Source organism: Temnothorax curvispinosus, unplaced genomic scaffold, assembly GCF_003070985.1.
Source record: "Temnothorax curvispinosus isolate PA1 unplaced genomic scaffold, ASM307098v1 QBEX01013556.1, whole genome shotgun sequence".
Lineage (NCBI taxonomy): Eukaryota > Metazoa > Arthropoda > Insecta > Hymenoptera > Formicidae > Temnothorax > Temnothorax curvispinosus.
The window spans coordinates 69,873-95,695 of record NW_020223336.1 but is presented as its reverse complement, the minus strand read 5'-3'; the positions used below and the strand labels follow the sequence as shown (position 1 = coordinate 95,695).

At 41.7% G+C, this 25,823-nt stretch overlaps 1 protein-coding gene across 2 annotated transcripts in view; it reads left to right on the top strand.

Annotated features, from left to right (window-relative positions):
- The window catches only part of LOC112463691 (B-cell lymphoma/leukemia 11A), a 32,085-nt gene extending 9,812 nt beyond the window's left edge, over positions 1-22,273 (top strand). The window contains exons 2-4 of one of the 2 annotated variants that reach the window (XM_025030205.1): positions 6,237-6,346; positions 10,020-10,469; positions 19,481-22,273. In XM_025030205.1, coding sequence (XP_024885973.1) covers positions 6,268-6,346; positions 10,020-10,469; positions 19,481-21,651 — 2,700 coding nt within the window. In that variant the 5' untranslated portion in view covers positions 6,237-6,267 and the 3' untranslated portion in view covers positions 21,652-22,273. The remainder of the gene's footprint in view (positions 1-6,236; positions 6,347-10,019; positions 10,470-19,480) is intronic. The other variant, XM_025030206.1, reaches the window with a different exon arrangement.
- Positions 22,274-25,823: the final 3,550 nt, after the last annotated feature.

Here is a 25,823-nt window from a genome sequence, read left to right as displayed (position 1 = left end):
CGCTAGAATTAGTGCAAATTATAATATTACTAATAAATATTATCTATTAATAAATTCGTATTATGGTCTTTCCTTGAAAATCCTTGCTACTCAGCTAATCAGCATTAATATAACACAACGTCGAATATAAGTTTCGGATGATCCTACTTTTCGTAATAAAATAAAGTTTCGGGATTATATACTCTTCTTAAATAGAATTAAGATCAAGCTCATTAAATATTTCGTTCCCCAAAGTCTTGACTATGTGCATTATCTTATTAACAAGTTTAAAACAAGACGCGGCCATTAACATTTTTTGTTAATATTCTGTATTCTTATTGTAAGCACATAGACGCATTTATCCGCGTTAAATTTAAAGAAATCACATTCGAGTATCAGGATTTCTTTGATCTATAGCGTAAGGAATATGTCATCGAATACCGGAAGGGGAAATGACGCTGTCGAACGTGATTTTCGGGTCGTCGAGCCAGATCGGATATTTGCTTTGACGAGGCGATAATGGGCGACATAAAGGAGCGACGTAATGGTCAAAAAGACGAGACCGAGGCAAAGCGGCGAAACAAAAGGTGGCGCGAGAAATCACGTCCGGCCATTGCTCGACGGCTCGAAGGCGGAATAAAACGTGGAAAAAGCGTCAGCTTTGAAATGCGAGGGCTTTCGATTGGTCGCGAGACGTAGAATTGCACGGCGGGGTTCTCGATTTTTAGTAAGCACGATCGAGACAAGGAGAGAGGAAAACGCGTGAAGGACTGGCCGAGGAGAGTCCATTGTTACGGGACCGGACCAATTGCGGGACGGGTCAGCAGGAGGCCCCGGACGTGGGACTATTATAAAAAAAGAAACAAAATTGGGGTCACAGTTTCTTACGCATTTAATGTCCGACGCACGAAAATTGCAATGGTTGCGAATGGTTAGTATTCGTCAGTAGCGCAAGATGCGAATAATATCCGTTAGCTCCAATCAGTTATCAATTATTGAGAAGATTATTGAGATGTATTGTGCAATGTATAATCATCGTAACATGATAAATTTTATTTTTACACGAATAAAATTTGCTACAAATCTTAACTTATTGTCAATAGTAAGTATTTTGATATAATTTTAAAAGAGTATCTTTTTTAATTAATTTCAATAATCAGATAATACATATAAGAAGTTCCAGAATTGCGATTTCTTGTAGAAAAACAGACAAAATAACACGAAAAAGATGCAGCCCAGATATTTAACACATGTAATCTTTCTGAAGAAGTAATATGGTTTCACAGCGTTAAAATAAATAATATATAGTAATTTTGATCTAGTAATCGCGGGTACGGAAAGTTACAAACAAAATTCGTTCGTCAGTCGCGAAGTGTCGTGCCGCGAATAAATTTGCACTTCGCGTATCGAGGCGGTCGTTGTATGGCGTTCGCAACTATAGCATCTCCACGCGACGACGCGTCGGAGACGCACAATTCGAAAATTACGGTGAGCTTCGCGAACCACGCGCGCATTAATTCTCGCCCGAGAAAACTCGCGCGATCGTTAATTATTTCGCGTGACACGCTTCGGCACTTCGCGCGTTGTCAAAAGTTCGCATTCGGATGTTTTGCGGTAGCGCAGTGCGGAGTTTCGTCGCGGGGGGGAACGTTTTGAATAATGTAACAACGAAACCCCAGCCTCCGCCGTTCCCTACGCCCGCCGCCCCCTCCCTGCTTCCCTCTTTCGTCTCTTTACCGCGGAACTTTCTAATTAACCAGCAAGAGCAAGAGAGAAAGCAGAGATGAGAGAGGATGTGGGAGAGGAAAAGGGAGAAACCACAGTGCCGGACAATACAAAGCCACGGCGCGCGGCTTTGCGCGCTTTGCGTTCCGTCGCGTTTCCCATTGGCGATCCTCGTTGCCGCTCTCGTTGCCCGCCGTTTGTTTTTCCGTCATTGTCAAGCACGGTGGGCCAACATGGAAGCGAACCATTGGTGCGTGGTTTCATCATCATTGGACGAAAAACGTGTCCGCGGTCCTATAGTTGAATGGGGTGTCACGCGGTGTCACGTCAGCACCGGCCTATCGGATTTTAACGATTATTCCCGACGCAAATTCTACTTGACATAATATATTAATTTATCAGATTAATTTAAAATAAACCCAGACCTCCTGTGTATGATTAAAAAATAAAAATGCGTAATAATATCATATAATATCCTTAATGATTTCTTCTTAATCAATCATTATCACCCGTTTGTATAAGCGCTGAAATGAAAACGTGCGGAATTTTGAAACCGAAATCGCGGAATTTTTTCGTTCTGTATCGCCGGTCGTCTTCCCACGTCTGCCATAAAGCCGCGGCACAGAGTTGTGAAAACGATTGCGGCGGCGATTGGAGACGCGACGGCGACGAAGTTCCCAGGAGTCCACGGAGATGCGAGAAACGTCGAAGCTGAGTCTCACGAAAGGTGAAACGCATCGCGCGCCGCATTAAAGGCCAGGCCACGCATGGCCATGCGCGCCTGAGAAATACCCTGGAAAACACGGCGGGGGCACGACGGGACGAGGGCAGACGCGCATATACGAAATCCGCGATGTCCAAGCTGCCGCATGTCAAGAAGCGACGCAGCTGTATGTTCGCGGATACACATAACTGTATGCCTATATGATTTATTTTGATCGAGAAATCGGGGAAAGGGGTTTTTCTTGAAAGGAGCGCGAAATGAAAGGGACGGGAGGGACAGGTCAACTCTCTCTCTAGGACCTGTTTGCCCGTTCTCTCAATGGACAATGTCCTGCTGGCGGGCTCACAAAGGGCGACCCGCGGGTCTCGAGATCCTCCCACGATACGCATGTGGAGCGATGGATCGCGAGTGCGAGCGAGATGACGAGCGTCTACGCGGGAGAGAGACGGCCTGTACCCCATTCAGAATCCGTGAGAACCAGATTTCATATTTCTCATAACCGTCTGGCCGCCGAGCGCGGAACAGTGGAACGTAGTTTTCTAGCGGCTCCGATCTCCCCGAGGCCTTTCTGATATCCAATGTGGTCACTGATTTCACCCGTTTGTTCGGGACACATTCTCGTAGCGCGGCGCTCGGCTTGAGATCGAGCTGATATTTTGGTACGTCTTGGCGATACGTTCCACTTTCCGAGGACAGCACTGTTCTGTAAGAGTTCGTGCGATGTGTGGAACATAAAAGAGGTTTACCCTATGGGGTGAATCATGGCAGGAAGAATTTCGAATGACAATATGTGGCGAGGTTATTATCAAACCCCTTCTATATTTTTTGCTTTATTAAGTATTAAATTGATTACATGCTGGTTCTAAATAATTCATAATTCATTTTATATATGAGAGGTGTAAAAGAAAATTAGTCTGAATGTGCAATTTTAAATCCAAGAGAGTATTTAACAGTCATAACAGATTTTTACGTACTCTATTGTTTTTAAGAGAACGAAATCAACATATTTGTTATGTACCCTAAATTAGACATCCCTAAATTAGATATTCACGTAATGTAATTGCAGCATTTATCTCGATATCGTTAGAATCCAAGAAAATAATTTACATTCATGCATATTTTAATATCGCCATTCTTAAGAACGGGATTAGTAAGGATAAAATAGCAAGTACTAACTTAGTGCTTCTTAGTCCTTCTTTCTTAATATTCTGCAATATTTACAAGACATAATTATAGACTCTATTCGGAATGTTATTTTGAGTACAAAAAGATTATTTTCATTTGCTTCATCTCAATATTACCATTCTTAAAATGAAGTTTAAATCAACATTCTATAAAAAATTTATGAGACACAACTCGAAATCTCGGAAAATTACCTGTGTGGTCATCCAGTTTAACGCACCCTCACTCTTCAGAACGAGGTCAATGACGGTTTAAAAAAACGTTCAGCCTCTATTTTCGCTTGAAAAGAGAAAACCCGTTAGAGGTACCGTTTGTGATATCGAAGATACGGGGGGAGGCCCTTAGATCGAAAAAGGTAGCTAAAGAAATTTGAGGAAACGTACGGCGAAATAAAAAAATCGATCCAATTGTGAGAGCGAGGTCGATGGACCTTCAGATCTTACCATTGGTCTTTCTCGAATCTAGCTCGCTCACAAACGGATTCTAGTCGGTCTTGTTTTTTCACTACGTGCACACACACGCGACAGGGTGGAAAGGCCCTGTACGAGAGAAAAAACGACCTACGCACTAAGCGCCATTTTGGATCCTTTGTACGGAGCCGAACGAAACGCACGGTAGTGGAACATGTCGGGGTTAACTCGAAAAACTCTTCAACCCCGCGAGAAAAACCCGACGACGAAGGGTGTTCTCGGAGAGAAAGAAAGAGGGAAAGGGCGGAGAGAGAAAATGGAAGAGAAGGAAAGAGAAAAAGAGGACGACAGAATATAAAGTGGGGGTTCGTATATAAAAATTGCCCCCTCCATCGGTGCGCATGCCGGTAGGTCCTTTCTATTCTTCTGATATCCTGTTGGGGCCCTTGGCCGGCCTTATACGCGTCCCGATGCTCCAGTCAGCATCCGAGCATGGGCGAAATGAGACCTTGTGCACGGCAATGAGAATCGATTCGCGTCCCCCGAAAATCAAACGAAAGCGTCGCTCGCGAGGACGAAGGGCCCCGCTAGGACGGCGATTTCGCGTCGCGTTCAATCGAATTCGCGATCGCGCTGTCGATCCTCACGATCGGCTCCGACAGTGAATTTGGCCCAGACAAGTAATATTCGGATACGTAACGCAATAACTGACGCAGGACGACGGGTAATGGCGCACAAAGGTAATTATGGCCGATACGAGCAAAGTCGGCAGTTTCTAAGCAAGCGATGTTATCTCTTATCAGGCGCGATTTGCGCAAGACATAAATACAGCGGCGATAACCAGATAACCTGCGATGAAGAGTCGCAAAGAGTTACGTGAATATGATTTTGCTACCGAGGTACTGGAGGTACATAATTTGGGACGGTATTTTTTTATAGAGAGTGGTTTCCACAATGAATGTTATCACGACTGATTGAACATGATGAAGAGATGTTTAAGATTTCAATTTCACGCTTGGATTTAGCGCGGATCTTCAATTTGCCCTACCGTTATAAAACATTGTTATACTTTATGCTTTTTACGAATTGATTCGAAGGATTTCATAGATTATTAGCGCAAAGAAACGAATGTACCACTGTATTATATCGAATTACAGAAAATTGTGATAGAAGGAATCATTTTTAGATAACAGCGAAAGTATGACGTGCCAGGCGCCGATAAATGACGCGACGACGTTCTATTATGGATAAAATGATATTTGCGATCGCGTCACGGATCTGTCCATCTCGCGCGCGTCGATACGAACGTGTGCCGGGAATCTATCCGTTTTCCGATCAGTCTCCTGTATTTCGCCGGAAGATCGGTTGCCACGTACATACGTCGCGGCGGCGACGGCGCGCGGTGGCGTCCGATGCCTTCCTCGGTCGGCGAAGGAAATTGCCGCGACCCAATACTAATGGATAATGGAATTATTGGTTACGGTCGGAACTCGCCCTGGGGATGATCGTAATTCAATTGCTCCGATGTGTCCTCTGGACGTTTTGACAGGACGGATGTCCTAACAAGGATACCGCCTCGGGATATCTTCGCCCGTCTCCTCTGTGTGCAGGCGATGTGCACAGCGTGGAGCTAAACGAAAATGTCGTGGAAAAACGGCGAATTGTGTAACGAATGTGGTTTCCCATCGACGGTCAAACATATTGTAAAGAATTATCATTAACGCTTTAATTATTCGTATCGCGAAATTGGAGACAATTAAACGTTGGGCTATACGATTCGACATTACGGCATATTATGGCCTACATTGAATGTGGTCTTTACAATTATAGCAATAAGACATTAAATTTTTAGGAACAAATTTAAATTCAACTTTTAACTCTAAATTAAAGAGATAATTTTTTTACTGCATTTAACGAATTAATATGTAATAATATTACATACGGCATAGATATGTAAATGATAAGATCACGATTTAAATCCATCTTGAAAAAAAATATATCAACCAGTATCGCCAATCATAAAATTTGATTTTCATTTGAACTAGATTGATTTTGAAGAATCAGATTTATTCGCGTTGGACATTAAACAATTGATAGCGTCGTACGCGAACTATCGCTGAGAATCGATTCTCCGATTGGTCTGGCGTATCTCTTACTAAGGACATAAGAAGGAAAATTAATGTGGAAAACTAATAACCTCGGAACATTTCCCGCAGAGATTCCGGTACGCGTCCTTCCCACTCGTAGATGGAAATTACAAGGACGCCCGCAATAGAGGGGCCACCGGGCTTGGTGATCGCAACATTACGGATGTATAGGCCAATTTGTAAGCAATCCAACTTAGATTCGCCGGGCAATATTATATTTTTACGTTATCTTCTTTCCCGGCAATTCACATCCTCCCTCCTTTCTCGTATATATACGTGATTCGTCCAGATGCAACCGCATTCATTTTTATGCGGCAAGTAATTGTCGTCATCAAAATCGGAAATGTGCTTCGCGTCGTAAATGTACGCAAGCTGATATTTCCGCATACTGATAATGATAACTGATAATAAAATTTGCTTCCTATTTTTTGACGTGAAATATTTTATTCTATTAATGAACATTTTGTTGTGTAGTAAGATAACTATTTAAAAATATATATTTTTCAAAGTATTTGTTGAATATTTATAAATTAATGCACTATAAATTATCTAGAATTCTTAATATTAATATCAAGTTCTGTTCCATAATTGTTTCCTGTGTATATATAAGCATAAATTTTAACGCGAAGAAGTTATAATAATTTATAAGTTTCCTATATCATTTTTCCCGAATTTTATGTTTGTATCTTTAATAATATGTGCACATATATTGCAGTTTTTAATATTATCGGTATGTTATCGTTCTAGAACAATTTCTAAAGAGAGAGAGAGAGAGAGAGAGAGAGAGAAGAGAAAAAGAGCTAGTGGTAACATTTACAGATTCCAAAGAAATGCAATATAACTAAAACACCCTGTGGGCCACATCGCGTAAAAAAGAACACTAAACGGGGCCAGAAGACGCACGCGGATAAATAGGCGGGTGATTTATGAAGTGGCGAAGAGACACGTGTCTACCCCGTTCTTCCTCCTTCGCTCACCTTAAGCTCGCGAGGCTGATGCCGGTCCTCGCGCAGGGGTTGCGGAGGGTTCTCTACGCTGCCGACAGTTTTGGTCCAACATCTGCCCCCGAAAAAACAAAAGCCCATTGTCGCTAACGACCGGTCGCGCGTCTCTTGTTTCTAACCGAGCGCTTTTGAATCGTAGGCGAATAACGGATCCCGAGAGAGGCCCGTCCATTCAGGCGACTCACCGTTTCTTCCTTTCGCTCTCGCTCAACCTCTTCTCGCTCGTCGTACATCCAGCTCGACCGATTTCCTTTTTTTCACCGGCAACAGAACCACAAACCGAGACGTGGCCAGACGTCGCCTCGCCTCGCCTTACCTTCGGAGTTTTTATCGAAAATTTTATCGGATTTTTACCATCGTTATTTCGCTCCCTTCTTTCTCTCGCATTCGAATGTCAACGACGATCTCGGACAAACGCGATTAAAATCTCGCGTTCCTACGAAGAATGCGGGATGTCGTCGAGGCGCAATTGTCTCGTCCGAACACGACTCTCGACACACCGAGACTTTGCGAAACTTATCTTGCTTCCTGCTACCGTCATTCTTCCGGTGAAAAACGAGAAGTTGCAGATAGGAGGCGTGAAAAAAAGCTTCACGGCTCGACTGGACCGATTTTGAATAGTAAAGGGCCAAGAAATAGATTCTTATCGGAATCTCTCGATACACTTGGACCCACGAAAATATTTTCATAGCTTGGAAATAGAAATATATTTTCTTGGCTTGTTGTCGAGAAGATACATCGAAACGCGATATCAACGATTTGTTATGGAATATTGCCGAGTTACATTCGTCATTTGAGCTATTACGATGCTATTAGGAAGTTATCTGTTTTTTAGACAATGTTGAGAAAATTTACAAGTATGATAGATCAGAGGGTAATCTTATGTTCAATAAATTCTCATGTTCGGCAATAATGCATGCACGCAAAATAAGGTGCCAAGAATCTTTATATTCAAGAGAATTTATATTCACGCTACTATTGCAATTATAACTAAAAATTTTTACAATATAAATTCAACAAATTGTCAAGATATTTTATGTACAGAAAAACAAATAACTATAAAATAAATAAAGAATAATTGAGAGTATATGAAATAGCTATATAATAGCTATATAAACTGAGAGAGAAAGCTGACTATAACTCAAGTTCAACCCACTGATCGGGGTGTAACTCGCAACTCCTAAAGGGTTGAAACGTGCTCGAGTTTGCGCCCTGGCCAATGGTCAAGCGAGCTCCGCCCAGAAAGAATCGAACGCCGTCGGCGCACCGACGAAAGGCGAGAAACGAACGAAAAAGGAGATAGCAGCAGCCAGGGGTAAACAAACAGGGGTTGGTGTAAAGGAAGCAAAAAAAAGAAGCGCACGAAAGAGAAAAGTGGAGATCCCTCGAGAAACGCGACGACGAAAGTGAGACAGAGATACGTAACAAGAACGGAGACAAAGGGAGAAACTCGAAGGGCGAGATAGGAATGAAGGGGGAGGAAGGGGGTAGGAAAAACGACTGCCAAGACGGTGGAGGATTTTTCTTGTTTCGTCGCGAGCCTGGGCGTCCCCATTCGGATAGATACGGATACTCAACTCGACGAGGGAAAAGATCGATGTATGAAACTCGCTGCCAATCTCTATGTTAATGCGCAAAACGTACGAGAGAAAGGACATAAGACATCGCGAGGAGTTCTGTAGTTTCTCTTGAAGGACACTCAAAAGTGAATTGTTACGTCTGCGGCTGACCTCGGGCCCTCTGCCCCTCGGACGACGGTGAATTATAACGGTTGCGTAAGAGGAAATTAGTCCTGTTTGTTACGAGGAAAGTTTGCTCGCTCAGATTAGGCGAATACCGCGCGTCTGCGGTCTATTTATCGTCGAAAGGAAGTGATGGAGATTGAATCATGAAAATGTGAAAAAAGGACAACCGAAATTTTTCAGGAGATAGATAAGGAGGGAGATAGATAAAAGAATCCCATCACTTATGCGTACATATACTTATGTGTGATATTGATATATTTTTTATCATCTCTTAAATGAAATGAAAAAATAGTAGGACGTGGCACAAAGAATGTTTTCAAACTTGTTGCTCAAAATATAGATCTAATTTTATATTTTTATAATTCAATTAATCACTATATCATACACATATACGCACATAAATTTTACGGCTACCGGGTCATAGAATCGTTCGTTTTGATATCTCATCACGGGATTATGGCTGCAGTCAGTTAATAGGTATCGTAAATCGCGATGATTAATGCCCCGCTGTGAATAATGCGCGAGACATATGTCTACACTTGATTATATAATGGTATCTGTAACATGTACATATCGATAGTAATAAACCGATACTGATGTTGCTTTCACAAAAAATAGTCGGAGTCGGGAAACAACAATTAAGTTTTCTTGCGATACAATTGCATTAATGAGTTATTTATTATACAACAGAATTGAATATTGTGTACCACCACAGATCCATCGCTCGAATAACGTAACTTTATAATTGCTCTGCTGTAGAGAAAATTATTTCCCAACTAAATAACAATGATAAAAACATTGTATTATTACATTCTTTTGCAAATAAAAAACACAAAAGAATATCTAGAGCGTTATTTTCGAAAATCAATAGGTGCATCAATAAATTTCGATTGCTCTATATTTTTATAAAATCAATATCAATTAATAATTCAGGAACAGTTAACATTACTATGACAATATTACAATCAAGTATATCAGAATTAAATAACAGAAAGTATGCCAAACTCGATGCTGCGCGTGCATCTTTATAATCAGACTAACTCGCCATTCGCTTAATAAAAATTCCCATGCATCTAAACGAGACATATCTCTCTCTGTTACAGCGGAAACCTCGCAAAGTACCACCTCCCCAGACACCGTCCAATGCGGGGGCTGCAGGGCGTCCTATCCCCTCGGAGAAATTGTCCGGTTCATCGAACACAAGGTCAACCACTGTCGGAGCACCCTCCAGGGCTGCCACAGTCCACCGGCGACGGCCGCGCCGGAGGATTCCGATCCGGAGGATGCCCTCACCCTGAAGACCGTCGACCCGGACTCGAAGCTGAACTCGGTGCCCAGCATCTCCGCGCCCATCAACAAGAGAAGCGGCCGACTGGAGAGTCCGCCGGCGCCTCAGGGCCCGGGGCCGGATACCGGAAGTCCGATCGACCTCAAGGCAAGCGCCAGCTCGACGCCAAAAAGACGGACGGAAGCACCGGATGAGGTCAAGGAAGATCTTCCGAAGAAGCAGAAGACTGAGTCCGTGGACGCCGACACAAACACAGTCAATTCCGGTAAATTTCTGTCTCTCTTTCTCTGGATTATATATTATTACATATTTCATTATTAAAGTAAAATTTTGGAGCGTTTTATTAGAATCAATTGATTGATTTGTATCGTGTCGTGAAAAGAGATATGTAACGTGATCCGGCCACAAAATAATTTCAAGTTCCAATTTTGCATTCGGTTTTTGTATCATAGATTCCGATATTTGGCAACGCGATCAGAACGAGAAAATATATGTCAGGGTTTCTGATCGTAGTAGAGGTGCATCGAGGAAACTATCGTGCCGTTTCGAAATCTCTCTGGTTTGGTGAATTGTTGATTCGTTCAAAAGAGGGGTGGAAGAGGATATTTTAAAGTACAGTTATAGGGGGCTGCCATGTGATGTCGAACCTGGTCGAACGGACACGAACAATAGATCGGTGGATTTCGATTTTTGAATTTAAACCGCCCGCTCGGGGATTGGGGTGAACCTGCCCCTCGTGTCTCCCCTCCCGCCGTTCTTCTGACCCCCTTTTGTCGGGGAGTACATTGTCGTACGTCGAAGGGTTTAACGCGCGAGCGTTCTCATTCGGCGACGCGACACCCTGGATATGAAAGTGCTACGCGGATATCTTCGCGTTTTTTTTATGTGACATCGAAACGAAGTTGGAAAATCACGCTGTTCGTTTTTAACTTTTTTTTGTCTTGTTCGCAGTTTGTATATTTAATATATACACGTTGGCGCGATTATTATATCATTATAGAAAGATAAAAAGAGAGAAGTTTAGAGAGTATTGTACTGTTTGAAATGGATCTAGAAATGTATTGCTGTAATTCTCTCTTTGTTTTTATAAATATAACAGATATAAGTATTTTTTTTACAAATAAAAGGCATTATTGACATATTAATTACTTTTTCAACAATAATTTATATAATAAGTGATCAATTGTCTTTAGTTCATGAATTACGATAATTTATTATACTATTTATTAAATGAAGAAATATAAATTTATTATTATAAGTTTTGAATAATTAAAACTATTTTTAATTTTGCAACCGATAAAATAATCCCGGAATTGAAGTTTATTTCAATTTAAAGAATCTATTGGCTTCAAGTTTGCCTACAAGATTCTCGATGAATCATTCTCTGTCACTCCTTTTTTGAAATTCTTATGCAATACTTAAGTGTACAAATCGTCGCAAGGAGTTTTGCAATGTAGAACGAAATTGGCCTTCCTCCGATGACAACCAGCGCTAGTTCTTTTATTTTCTTTCACAATTTAATTATACTTTACGATCATATGTGAGATAAAATTTTTGCTGCAAATATTACTTCAAAAATTTCAACAGTTAGAAAATATTAACAAATCATGAATTAATACATGCGCATGCAAATCCATTCCTCGATTTAAAAGTTAATCTTATAGATATTATGTAAATTTTTAAACTCTTATATTTGTAATACAGAATCCAAAATTCTAAAAAAAAAAAAATTAAAGAATGAATGTAAACTTGTATCGTTTCTCGAGAAACGAGGGCGGCTATCGCGGACGAACATAATTGTGCCTCTCGAGGAGCAGCACGTCGCTGCGTCGCGTCGGCGGTCGCTCTCGCGCACCGGTGTCTCTTTAAAGTTTCATCACGCTCCGGGGCACTCGCCCCAAACCCCCTTTTGCCAGCTACACGTTCCGGCAACGAGATAGAGAGTTAACCCTTTCCGAACTGGTCCACGACCATAAGAATACTCCTCGCTCGTGCTCATCCCGCCGCTCGTCCGCCGGTTAAGCCCCTTTTGTCGCCTTTTTTGTCGGATTTTTTGCTACCGGACAACCACGTCGAAAAGCCCAATTAGAATCGTCCTATTGTTCGGCCACGTGGTCCGCACGAGCCGTCCACGCGAGAGCGTGCCCATATGGGCGGACGCGCCGGTGTTAGATGATCGCGAGTCTCGAGCGTTACGTGCGAACAGGTAAAGCAACGCGTATCAGAAACGCGCACGTGGGGTGACATTGACAGGATGTGCCAGGACCCTCGGTACTCGGTTCGGAATATTGTAATTCCCTTCCAGTGAGTCTGATATTTTTTTTCTCTCGACTATGAAACACATCGAGAAATAACAATAGTAATACAATATGATATTTTTTCGAAAAGTAGGATTATGCTTTCTAGAAAACTTTTTTCATTTTCGTCTAACTGGGCTCAGGAAAGATGCACGTTTGATTTAAAAAATCTGTGATTTCGGAGAAATTCGGTTATACGCGAAAATAGAGAACAAGCAGAGCGCGCGTCGCGTAAGAGAACGGCGTTGGAGAACCGTGACGGACGATATACGTCCGCGGAGGAAGGCTGTAGCGTAGCGAAGAAAGACGGAGAGGAGGGGCGACGAAAAAGGAGCGATAATCCGTCGAAATTGACACCAACCAGCGCTCCCGGTGAGATGCAGATTTGATCTATCTGTCACGTTTGTCTGGGAATATTAATTCTCGTCCGTGGGTGAGGTTTTTCTCTGGCAGCTTTATGGCTCCTTTCCGACCCTCCCGCGTTTCTCTCGCCGTTCTTTCCTGCCTAGCAAAGTCGACGACTCCCCGGACCGCCCGAGGTGAGCGGAGAATTGCTTGCGAATTGGCTGTCGCTCGGGGTTTCGGGATCCTGCAACTTTCGCGTCCTTCATCCTTCCGTTTCCTCCGTTCTCGCGGAAGGAAGTCGACAAGAACGGTGCGCGAGCGATACGCCTAAAACCGGCGTCAGAAACTTTTTCAGCTATATATCACGCGTATCGCCGGATACTAGCCTGCTTGTATTTTATTTCGTACTTTATCGCTATTTCATGTATTTTGGTTAGTTTTATTTTGACAATTTAAATATTTTATATACATAATATAAAATTTAATCGCGCGCGTTTTATGAATAATATTTTTTCCGTCGATAGAATAACGAGAAGAACGACACGTGAGTGCGTGCCATTATAATAATCAACGTGTATCATCAGTATCGTGAATCATCAGGCAGATTCTTTGACAAGTTTACTTCCGTTTCGACTACTTCAGTTCATGTTTTACCTTCTTTCTTCTTTGACAATGACGAGGTGACTGCGTTCTTCGTTTCCTTTGCACTTATCTCGCGCGCTCCCGTGTAAAAGAAAGCCCGCGAGAGTGAGAGAGAGAACGTCATCAAAGCTTACAAAGATCAGAAGTTCAATATACACGACTTCAGCACGCTGCGATGCGTTTAAATTACCAGGTCGAGTGGCTTTTTGATTAATTTTTTTTCTACGTCCTTGTGTCGTAAAACGAGTCCGTCATCCGCGTTTTCCTCTTTCTCTCGGAGGTGCACTGCACTACAAGAAAATCGAAGTAGCTGCAGAGGCAGATCTCGATGAAGGATAGACAGCACTAGATTTTTTTCAAACTTCCAACGTTCTCATAGCAAGATGCGTTTTCACGTTTTTATCACTTAATTATTTCAGATCAAGTATGCCCATAATTATACATTTAATTTTATTTATAATATGTAAAAATTTAATTTCATATTCTCGATGTTGTAGTCTCGCTTTAGGAACACGTTTTCTTCGTGTTAAGTCGTGAAAAACTCAAATAATAAATTCTTTTAATAAATTAAGACTCGGCCCTCTCTGGAAGGGTTAATAGCGAGCAGTGGTCCATTCGCAAGGTTTGCGGTTTGGACGGACAAACTGAGTAACGGTGGACATAAAAGCTCGTGAAGCGCAGCCTGACCAATCCTATCGCGGAATTGTAGTGACCACAAGGAGTATGTTACGCGACCATTCGAATATTCGTTTAGAGAGGATGGAATCGCGCCGGTCGACATATTCGCGATTGTAACGGCTTTGGCTCTTTGTCGTGCGACACTCTGCGGTAGGTTGAACGGGTCGTAAATAAAAATTTACTGGAAAAAATCTGCATACACGATATTGAACGTATATTAGTAGTAATCATACGATTTTTTTATATTTTAACAATGCAATATATATTGATTGACATTTAATTAAATTTTAAAATTAACATTTAATTGGAGTTTATTGGTATTTAATTGTTTCACAGGCTCAATATATATATATATTTAAATAATTATTATTAAAAAAATAGATCATTTTAATCCATTCGCATTTCTAAAATAACTTGCTTTATTTGAACAATTTCTTTAATACATTTTAATTTAATAAAAGTCGCTATATATTGTCTACTATTTTTTATATGCATTATGCAATTTGTTTACTATTCTTTTTGATACGTGTTGGATACTTCTCGTTACTGCGTGATATTTATCTCAGCTGGTTATTTAATTAATGGGTCCAGTAAAATGATTAAAATCACCCGCAAACTACCCACGTGGACATGATCCGCTGTGCGTTGTCCCTTTTAAGTGCAGCCCTTGTATCGACGACAAAGTGCATACGTCGCATACGTTAGCTAATCGATATTTTAATATTGTCACACGCCATTCCGGATTAAAGGCCTTTATGTGTGTTTGTTGTGTGTGCATGTATGTGTATATATCATGACGTCATTGAGCGGCAGATGTGTCCCGTCCAAAAAGATTTCCGAGAGCGCGACGCAACGTTCTTTACACGATTAAAATTTGCTCGTATACACATAACATTTACGGTTATATGTGTAATCGCAAATAATTCCTTTCAACCTGTGTAAATTTTTCGAGCAATAATAATGCAAAACAGTTATACTCTTATTACTACAGAGTTGTTCAAAATATATAACATTGATTTAATTTAAACTTTTGTTAAAATTGAAACTTTTATTTCAATTATTTTAAGGTATTTAATCATAATTAATTGGTAATCGCATGAAAATTACTCGATGGCCTTCATTTGCAAATTTTGCGAGAAATAACTTACTTGTTGAAACATTTGTATTTCAGTATCAGAGAGACAAACTTAAAAAGCCCGTGGAAACGTATTTTGAGAAAAATTGAATAGAGGCAGTTGGGTTCGTGTTAAGTCTCCCGTAAAAGGGTTGAGAGTTGAGAGGAAGTATTCGTAGGATGACCGGGACTCGAATCGTTGTTAAACAATGGCGTTCCGAACGATTTGCCCGTAAACGTCGCATAGGCCAATTTGTCGGGCAATTTCTGGAGAAAATCGGTCGGTCACTACCGACGGAGGGCCGAGTCTCATGTGTAGACATATTGTTCATTTGATTCTGCTGTCCCTTCTATAGGTATAAATCTTTATAAACTTCTCTACGCGGATACATGTCATGCGTTTCGAAAAATATTGGAGTTGTATGTAAATTATAATTTTAATGTGCACGTGTTCATCGATCAATAATTTTATTATGTTGTTTACTTTCACGCGTCTTTCAAGGATAGTCAGCCTCTTTAAATCTATAATGTAATATCGAATTGAGAATCAATAACTATTTTAATTTTTATTTACATTACATCTACTGCAATTGTTTTCAACATAAATAAAGTTCTTTTGAAAAAAACTTACAATATTGCGTTAATTTACTGCGCGATATTACGTCGAGACGATACAATTGTGCAACATATATTGAATTCTTCACCTCTCCGATAAAAAAAGTCATCGCAGATAACGCGTCCCCGAATTGCAACCAGCTAAGCCAACCATTTCTCGTAGACACGGCCGTGAAAATCTGAAGAAATAATCCTAACAGATGGCCGCCCGTGAGGTTTGCATATGAAAAGCGCGAGGCCGTGAATCGATACACTTTTATTATGCTCAAGCACTTGCTTATCTCTCTCGTCTTCCCGCCGGCATCTTTCCTCCCCGGGGAAGTCGGCAATATTTTCGACTTTCAAGGAAAAAAGGAGCCAGCTAGCCGCACGGAGAAAGGATGAGGGCAAAGGAAAGCAACGTGGTGAACGCTCGAAGCGTGAAACAATACGTCGAATTTTGCGCTTCACCACTTGGCTATGACGCCTGTTTCAGGAATGACTCGGCCGTCTTATATCCTCGCTCTCTTTTATGATTTTCTTTCTCTCTCCCTCGCATGATTTTTTCTCTCTCTCTCACACGTTAATTTTTGTCCGGAGCCGAAACCGTGAGCCAATTTGTATTTCACGTTCCTTCTGTCGAAGGATCAAGCTGAAGATGACTCGGAAAATTTTGAAGTCTGCAGAGAAATTTTGTTCAATTCGAACCGCTGGTCTTTTCGTTAACATTTTTACGTAAATTTCATTGTTTTTTTAGGTTCTGATTTAAAGTGCTGAGAATTATACAGTCACGAACAAAAAACAAAAAAGAAAAAAAGAAACAGTTTCAAAAAATTTCATGTTTTAATAAAATTTTGTATAAATTCTTGTAAACTTTAACTTTTACAAAATATATTTTTGATTAAATTACTAAAACAGTTAGTATTCAATATTAACAACCTGCAACAAATATTGTTTGTCTAAGAAAAGTACATAAATTAATAACATCACATAAATATTAAATAATAAGTATAAAAAACGTTTCAAGAAAAATTGAATTGAGACAAGTTGGAACTTCAATTAAAAAGAATTATGAAACTCTTATAAAAGTATAATTTAAATGAATTTGAAAGTAAAGTTAGAGTAAAGTTGTCAGAAATACGATTGTACAATTATAATAGTTCATATTTTCATACACGCTTTTTCCCCTCGAGCAAACTTCTTAGCAATTCAGGAAATCACCGACAATATCTTGCCTATTTGCTCGCAATTTTTGCGCCTTGTTTCTCCGTGACTTTCTCCACGTTCTTTCTATCAATCGAAAAATCGCACGCGTCAATGAGATGAGATTGCGACGAGCGTCTCTCATTCCACGCTCGACGCGTAAAACGCTGTAAGCGTAATCCTGGTGAAAGGTCAGCAAGATGAGGAAGAAAAGTCCCTCGCCCACTGTCGGGCTCGTTATTCTACTTAGCACCTTGTTACATGCAACGAAATGTGTTCTATTGTGTATTGTCGCGAGATAAACTATCATTTACCCGTTGACGGCGTTGAGTTGTTCCTAATTTTATTTAAGATTCATTGTTTTCGCATCCTGCTCGTCGTCATCGGGCTGATATCTCACAGCAACATTTCTACGAATTGCTCTGAGTAATTTTACGTCAATGTAAAATTTTAATTGTGTACGAAAAAAATGAGGAAGTAAAATTCTGAGATTGATGTAGTATCAGGTAAATGATTAGCTAGCTAGCTATATATTTAGGTTAAATCAATGAATATTATTATCTACTACGTTAAAAAAATAATTATTTTTTATGATAATAATGTTCTTAATAAGTGTAATATACAAAAAATATGCCTCAGTTCGGCGATCGTTCGGCTTTAAGACGATCTTGAAGCTTTATTTCTAACAAAGATCTTTCCGTATCCCGAACGGCCATTTAATTAGGACCACTTTATTTTGCTGCAGCCTTTTGTCTCCGGCTGACTTTCCCTCCCGTCGTCCAAGTACCGCGAGACAGTGAGGTACAATGGGGAGGAGAGGGCGAGTCCTGAACTTTTTAATCTCTTACAAGAGGAAGTATACCCCTGCCCGCTACAACGCGCTCGTATTTATCTCGTCTAAGAAGTTTCTTCTTGAATAATGCGGCGTGCGTATTTATTCGTCTGAGCGAGATGCTCGCGTTCTCGAATTCGACAAGTCTGAATTATAAGAAAAAGAAATTCGTGGTCGTTCGAGAAAAGTTTTATAGCCAAAATGTTTCTTTTTTATATTAAGACAGTTTAAGAATTGTTTTTTATTCTGTAAAAAGATTATGCCCGCGTTAGAAATTGTTTTCTAAATAAAAAACATATTTTATCTAAGTATTTTGGAAAAAATGAGATGATTGAATTAAGAAAGTGACACATATTGTAAAAGAATACTTCTATAAAAACAATTAATTCATATCTTAAGCAAATTTTAGTGTTTCTTAAGACGTAAATTTAAATCTTCCTCCTCAGTCCCTAACGTCCGGCATTATGGTCCAAGAGAATATGCTGCCCGGGTAATGTTCCACGGTGCTTTTACTCGCAAAGTGAGGGTCGCCCTTAAGCACATGGTGCGTGCATCCTCGGCTTTTTTCTCTCTTTTCTCAACAGTCTCTCATTCCCGCCACCGAGGCGACGTCGAATTAATAAAATCCCACAGACTCGCGCGACGGGCGTCTACTGTGCCACGCGGGGCGTGAAAAATGGCCGAAAATCTGATATTCCGGATTAAAAACATTGAAATTCAAAACCCGTCCCTCCCGCATCATAAGCTTTCGCGCGCGCCATAGGGAAGGAGGGTCGAGAAGTCGTTAAGGGTCAGTTTCAGCCGCATGCCATAGTAACCGACCCCCGTTGGCCCGCAACGATTCCCTCCCGCGCTCCCTGTCGGCCGCCGTTCGACGAGGATATTATTTTTAAGCCCCCGCAACTCGCCGCGCCGGCCCGAACCGCAATTTGACACAGACGCGCCGTTTGAATTCCGAATTCAATCGGCCGGGTCCGATCTCTGTCCCGATTCCGCGAAATTAAGGGTGGTTCGAAAATTGATAGTGTGGCTCGGGGGCATGTACGCGCACATGTTATGTGTGTACGTGCGGGTTTTACGAGCTGCCGTCACATGCTGGCGAAATCACCGTGAAGCTTCAAATTCTGTCGTCAGATTATTACGATATATATCTAAAGATATACAGATATATAATCTTAAAGCCTTATAATCATCTTATTCGTGGCTATAAGCTATAACCCGTCGAATTATATTAGCTTCAAAACAACCCTCTTTCACTTTCTCATTCAAAAATAAACTTTAATCTCTGAAATAGCCGTGGACTACACGTTGAAAACGTTTAAGCCGAAAGAATGATGAGAATTCCAATATGTTTTATCTTAATAACTTAAAATTGATAATTAATTTGTCTGTGTGAAAGTTAAATTCATGATTATACGTGAATGACAAACGCATCAATCTTCTTCTTCAATGTTTCGTAAACTTTGCGGAATTCGCTACATTTAAATTTTCTCGAAAACGCTAAAACAAAATTCATCCTGCGCATAGACAATGTGACCCTTAACATCGCGACGTCGATGAATCTGTTTCAGAGCCAAGGTGGCTGCAGTGTTCGCAGTGTTCTCGGCGGCTGTGTTCGGCGTGGGAGCTCCTTCAGCATGTACAGAGCATGCACGGCGCCCGCCTCTACTGCTCCTCCTCCTCGTCGACGAACTCCTCGTCGAACACTCCGGCGCCTAGTCCACCGACGCCTACGCCGACGCACGCGCACCATCTAAGTCCGCCGAATCATCTAAACTTGAGCGGAAAGTCCACCGGAAGTTCCTCGGCGGCGAACTCTTCCGGCGGTACGAATACGAGTGGCAGTAGCGGTGGCCGACAGCAGCTTCAGACCTCGTCCCTGGTGGGCGATCCCCTTCACAGTTTTCTAAGGTTACCCCAGCACTTGGAGCGAAGTTTTCCGCCTATGTTCAGGCCCGACTTCCTCACCCTGAATCCCTTGGCGGGATACAGAGGTCTTCAGGAGCTGCAGACGGCTACACGAAATCTGCAAAACCTGGGCGACCCGCTTCGCGGTATGGACGGTTTAAATCTGGGGGATCCACTGGTACGTAGCTCATTGGATTCCCTGAACAACGCCCGGAACCTGGCGAATCTGGCCGAGCTGTCGCACGGCCGCGGCCTCGCGGGCCAAGCACACCCACCACCACTCGAAGCGAACCTGGATTTTTACTCAGCGCGCCTAAGGAGCCTCGCTAATCCGTCCTTAGGCGCGGCTCCACCTACACCTAGCGGTAATCCCACGACGAATCCCCCTCCTCCACCGGTACCGCCGGTACCGCCAGTCCCTATCGCCAGCGGTGTTCAGCAGCAGCAGCAACAACAACAACAGCAGTCGCAGCAACAACAATTACAGCCCCATCCACAATCTGTGGAACCGCCTAGTCCGGCCTCGGCCAACCCCGCGAATTTAACCCACGGCAGTCATCAAAAAGAGAACTCGCCGCCCTGTTATAGTCAAAGCCCGGTGGGTCATCACAACAACAATAATTCGACCGACAGCGAGAAGACCAGCCCGCCAGTAGCCTCCACGCCGATCATTACTGATTCTTCGTCTGAGACGGTGTACACGTGCGAGATTTGTGACAAAAAGTTTCGCTTCCAATCGAATTTGATCGTCCATCGTCGTAGTCATCGGGACAAGGAAAGGCAGTACCAGCAACGAGAAAGCACGCAGGACGGGCAAGGTACGGCGACGAGATGCGAGGTGTGCGATATTGAGGTAGCGAACTTCGCCGAGCTAAGGAAGCACATGAGGAAGGAACACCAAGAGCACTTGAATTCAGCTGCCAGTCCGCAGGGCAGCGTCGAAACGGTGCCGGACGACGGATCCAGCTGCGATGAAAACATGGACCTAGACGAGATGGAGGAGAACGAGCAGAAGGCCGAGCGGGAGGACGCGGAGGAAAACACGCCGGAGGACCTAAGCACCACTCAGGGGCAAAGCGGCGAGGAGAGCGGAGGTCGAGTGGAGAAGCCGGCCAGCCTGGTGGGCGATCTCATGGAGAAGTTTGGCTTGAGCAACATCGCTCAATATTCAGAAGCTTATCGGCAAGCGTTGCAGGAAAATCATCGCAGCGGCTTCCTCAAAACCGATTCGCCGTGCAACCTCACTAACTCGCTGAACAATAACAAGGAGAAAGAAAGTGCTCTCTCGCCGACAAATTTTAATTCCTCAACGACGCCGAATATTTTTTCCGGCCAGGGATTTCCTAGATCTTCAGGGCCGGATTTCACAGGTCTTTGGTTACCTAGTCCGCACTACCTGGAGAACAATGAATTCCGTAAGGCGTCCAAGGCCACGACGTCCACCTTGTCGCTTCAGGGCTTGCCAAGTCCGCTGCTGAAGAAGGAGCGGAGCGGCCGAAACGACACTTGTGAGTATTGCGGTAAAGTTTTCAAGAACTGCTCGAATCTGACGGTGCATAGGCGGTCGCACACCGGCGAGAAGCCGTACAAGTGTGAGCTGTGTTCGTACGCGTGCGCCCAGAGCTCGAAACTGACCAGGCACATGAAGACCCACGGCCGACACGGCAAGGACACGTATAAATGCCGTTTTTGCGAGATGCCATTCTCGGTGCCGAGCACATTGGAAAAGCACATGAGAAAATGCGTGGTGGTGGTGCAGCAGGGCCCCAAGCTGGACATACCTTACCCAGTAATCAAGGACGAGGATTCGTCACTTAGCAGTAAGGATACTTGATCCTGGAACGGAAGCCTACCGCCGATTCCGCCGTTGTGGCCGCACAGGCCGCCTTATCCGGTGTACTGAAGACGAGAGATCTTCCTCTTCAGGGACCTCGAGAGAAGAAGAGATACCTGATGAACCCTGAGTCCCGCAAGGCCGGTTCGATTTTATCGAGACGGCGCGACCTCAGAAGGATCTCTTGATGCGGAATGTCCGAGGTCACCTCTCGGGATTAGGAGAGGTGGTAGGTCGATGTGATCTCGAGAATCTCCGACCGAACGGCCTGGAAATGGCTGATCGAGTCGACAAGTTGTAAAAAAATTATTAAGAGCTGGAAGATCTAGCGAAGCCGGAGTTTCGACTAATTTGAGCAAAGAAGGATCTTCACACGGTTGCGAGGATTGTACGCGATGCGAAGATGATGTCCAGATGACGCGAGAACAAAGCGATCGAATAAAGAAAGAAGATACTCGACAAGAAACCCTGCTCCGCATTTTAACTTACTAAAAAAAAAAAACGAACGAATGGTTACCAGTTTGCAAGTCTCAGCACACACTCAGCTATTTAAATTATATATCGCTATAAATATAGTTTATAAATAACGGGAAAAGACATAAACTATAAATATAAAGCTGCATATATATATACATACAGATAAAAGAATAAATGAATATATATAAATATATATATATAGATATAAAAAGAAATGCAAATACAAAGAATATAAATATTATAAATAAGATAACGAACAATAGTTCGTGACTTTATTATCGCATTTGAAGATTATTTATTTAATAATAGATTATATATATATATACATATTGTATAACGTAATATATATATATATATAAATATTATGAAAATCTGCAACTCGCCGTGTATTATATAGGGACAAATTGGAATGGAGTCTTTTTGTACATTACACGACGTCGCTTCGTAAGAACGCGTCAATGGAACCGACGCGTCTTCTTTTTAAAATGCATCGATTTCCTTAGAACATAAGGAAAACTGGCACCTTCAATGATCCTGTATGTACATATTTAAAAACATCGATACTCGAAATACTGTTATATATATATGTATCAATATATAGGATAATTGAGAATATTTGATTTAAGTAATATATGAGAAGAAGCTAGTATCTATAAGCTCTAGCTCGATCCTATGTACAATGTATTATATCTATTATCGACGACTCTATTACCTTTATTAATATTATTGCACTTATTATATTGTCTTTATTATTATTGTTTTGTAACATGATTATTATTGTCATTATTATTACTACTATTGCTATTATTATTATTACCATTCTATTATTATTATTACGTTTGTCACTATTATCATTACGGTTGCAGTAAGTTTAAGCGCCGCTTTCATTATTTTATTCTAATATTAAATTATTATCGCAGATGTTTTTTAAAGATTAAGATAATGCCAAAGTTGTTTAGGTTTATAGCCGCTGATTTTGCATCGTACGACGCGCCCGTCGAGGTGGAGGAATCGTCTGAAAAAAATTGCCGCAGCATTTCAATGAAGACCATCGTGATAATAATCTAAGCTGATAAATTAATCGATCCTGTGGACAATCCTGTGGAGAAAATATCCCAATCGGAAAAATTCCTCCTTCGACGGTCACCTCGTAGCCACGTCGAGAACATTATCAGCGCGCTTTGTTCGTTGATTATATTTATTGCCGTCACGGTGTCGAACCGTGCTCGGCTTTCGCAGAATCGATACTGAGCATCGATCCTGCGAAAATCGTCCCACGGTCAGATCACCGAGGCGCAATCAGAATCGAATTTCCGTTTTCTCTCGTCCTCGTCCAAGACTGAGGCTTTCGGGCGACGCGACGATTGTTCTTCAAGTTTTTGCGTTCCATTTTAAGTAGCGAAATAATTTTTCTTTCTACCCTTCCTTTTGTTTTCCTCAACGACGCCTCGTCGACGTAAACGTTTTCGAAGAGAACTGTTCCTAAAGAGAGAGATATATATATATACGTAGGCAATAAGATAAAAACGAAAATAACTTCGCGATGCGTGAGAGACGGCGAAGGAGTGCGAGAATGTCGATTGCGTGTCTTTATGTGATTTTATTGTGCGTGTTATCCTTCTCGTTCCGGGGATGAATGTTATGCGCGTGTGCGTGAGTTCGATGGCGAGAACGCGAAAATAAAAGCGATTAAAAACTCATATCAGATAGTTCTCTCGGTGTTAGACGTGTACGGCCCTAGATAAAAAAAAACCTCTCGTTATCTAGTTAAAAGTTTGTTAGATCGATTCCTGAAATACGTACATGCCAGGCTCCGCGTTTATACGACATACTGTAAATAATGGCACTGCCCGTAGCGATGATTCGGAAGCAGAAAGAGCCGCGTCGTCGAAAAGTTATTAAAGGATCAAGCAAGGAAAAAAAAAGATAAGTTTAAACGGTGATTTTTTTTCCTTTTCTCGTGCAACGGCGTATTTTGTCGCTCACAACGATTGTGAACGGAGATTGGATCTAAAATAACGATGGAGATATGGGGGACGACAATCCCCTTCGAGAATTCGCGGAATGAATGGAGAGAGAAAGAGAGAGAGAGAGAGAGAGAAAAAGTGTGTGTGGGTGTGAGAGAGAGAGAGAGAGAGAGAGAGAAAATTTTGACGGAGCACCGTGTGTGTAATCGACGAAATAAAAATCCTGCGGCACGTCACGTACCATACACGAATACGCGTACTTTGATTTCGAAAAGTTCTTCCTCCTTCTCTTCTTAGTTTTCTTATTCAAGTTTATCCCACCATAGGACCAAATTCCCTGCCTCACCGAAACAAAGGAGTGACACGTGTCAAACATGCAAATCTCGCGGCGGGCGATCGGACCGGTGGGATGCGACGAGGACAATAACGAATTTATGCGACACGGAAGAATGTCCTCACGTTAGAGAGTTACACGGTAAGCGCTGCAGTCATGATAAGTCGTAATGCGAATCCGATATGGAGATTGCCACTGGCAACTCCTGCTCGGTTCGCACCAGTCGCGGAACATCAGCGTTTAATGTGTAATCTAAAATATATGATATTGCACCGACTCCTCATTATCTCGATTAATTGACGTATTAATAATTAAATAATAAATTAATCCGACTGTCCCGTCGTGTCCTCCGGTTGGTTTCTAACGTTTCTACAGGGTAAATCACGTAAAATGCTAAAAGATAATCCCAGAATGAACGTCAGGAGTATAGTCGAGCGAAGTATCTAGGCAGTCGGTATAATTTAAAGCTACGAAGTATTTCCTATAATTATAATAAGGGGGAGAGAGAGAGAGAGAGAGAGAAAGAGAGAGAGAGAGCGAACGAAAGAATTTTTTTCCATAGAGTCGATTACGGGAGAAAGAGATGCAAGAGGGAACGATAATATCGTAGCAGGGAAATTGGACTTTTAGGAAATCTTCTGATCCAGGGTAAATAATCCGAAGCTCGGTTTCTAAGGACAGTACGTGACCGGGTTAAACCTGGCATTGAACACTTTTAACCGAGGATCGACATTAAGGCAATACGAAAAAAAAAAGAAACCCGAGGCATCTCCGAGTAAACTTCGGCCGAGGCTTGCGACAAACGTTGGCCGAGCTTTACCTCGCAGAGGTCCCTAATTGTAAACATAGCAGATACGGTGTATGTCTTGTGCGATTCAAATAAACGACATTGTTTTTAAATAACCTACACTATTCGAGTTCCTTTTATTCTTATTCTCTTGCACCTATCCTTCCGATCCTCGATATCAATTAACGAATTTTATATATCGTTTTCACTTTTTGTAATTATATATATATTCTTATGTTCAAATTCTCTACGTTTTAGATTTTAAAATAAAAGATAAATTAGACATATTTGACTTTAATTATTAACTTTTTACTTTTCGATATTATAATTCTTCAGCAGTAAGACTAAATAGTAACTGTGCATATTTTTGTCAATTTAAATAACAGTTTTATCAATTACAATATATTTATAATTATAAATTTTTAATTTCCTAGAAAAGTCGAAATTTTCCACGTGCACAATGACATTATGTGAATTTGTATTTATATTCGTGAAATTATTTGTAATTTACTAGATATATATTTTATAAATAGCCGTGAAGATTGATTTTTCGGAAAACGAAACACTCGCAGGTGTCCACGCGACATTGGTTTCTGATACGTCTCTG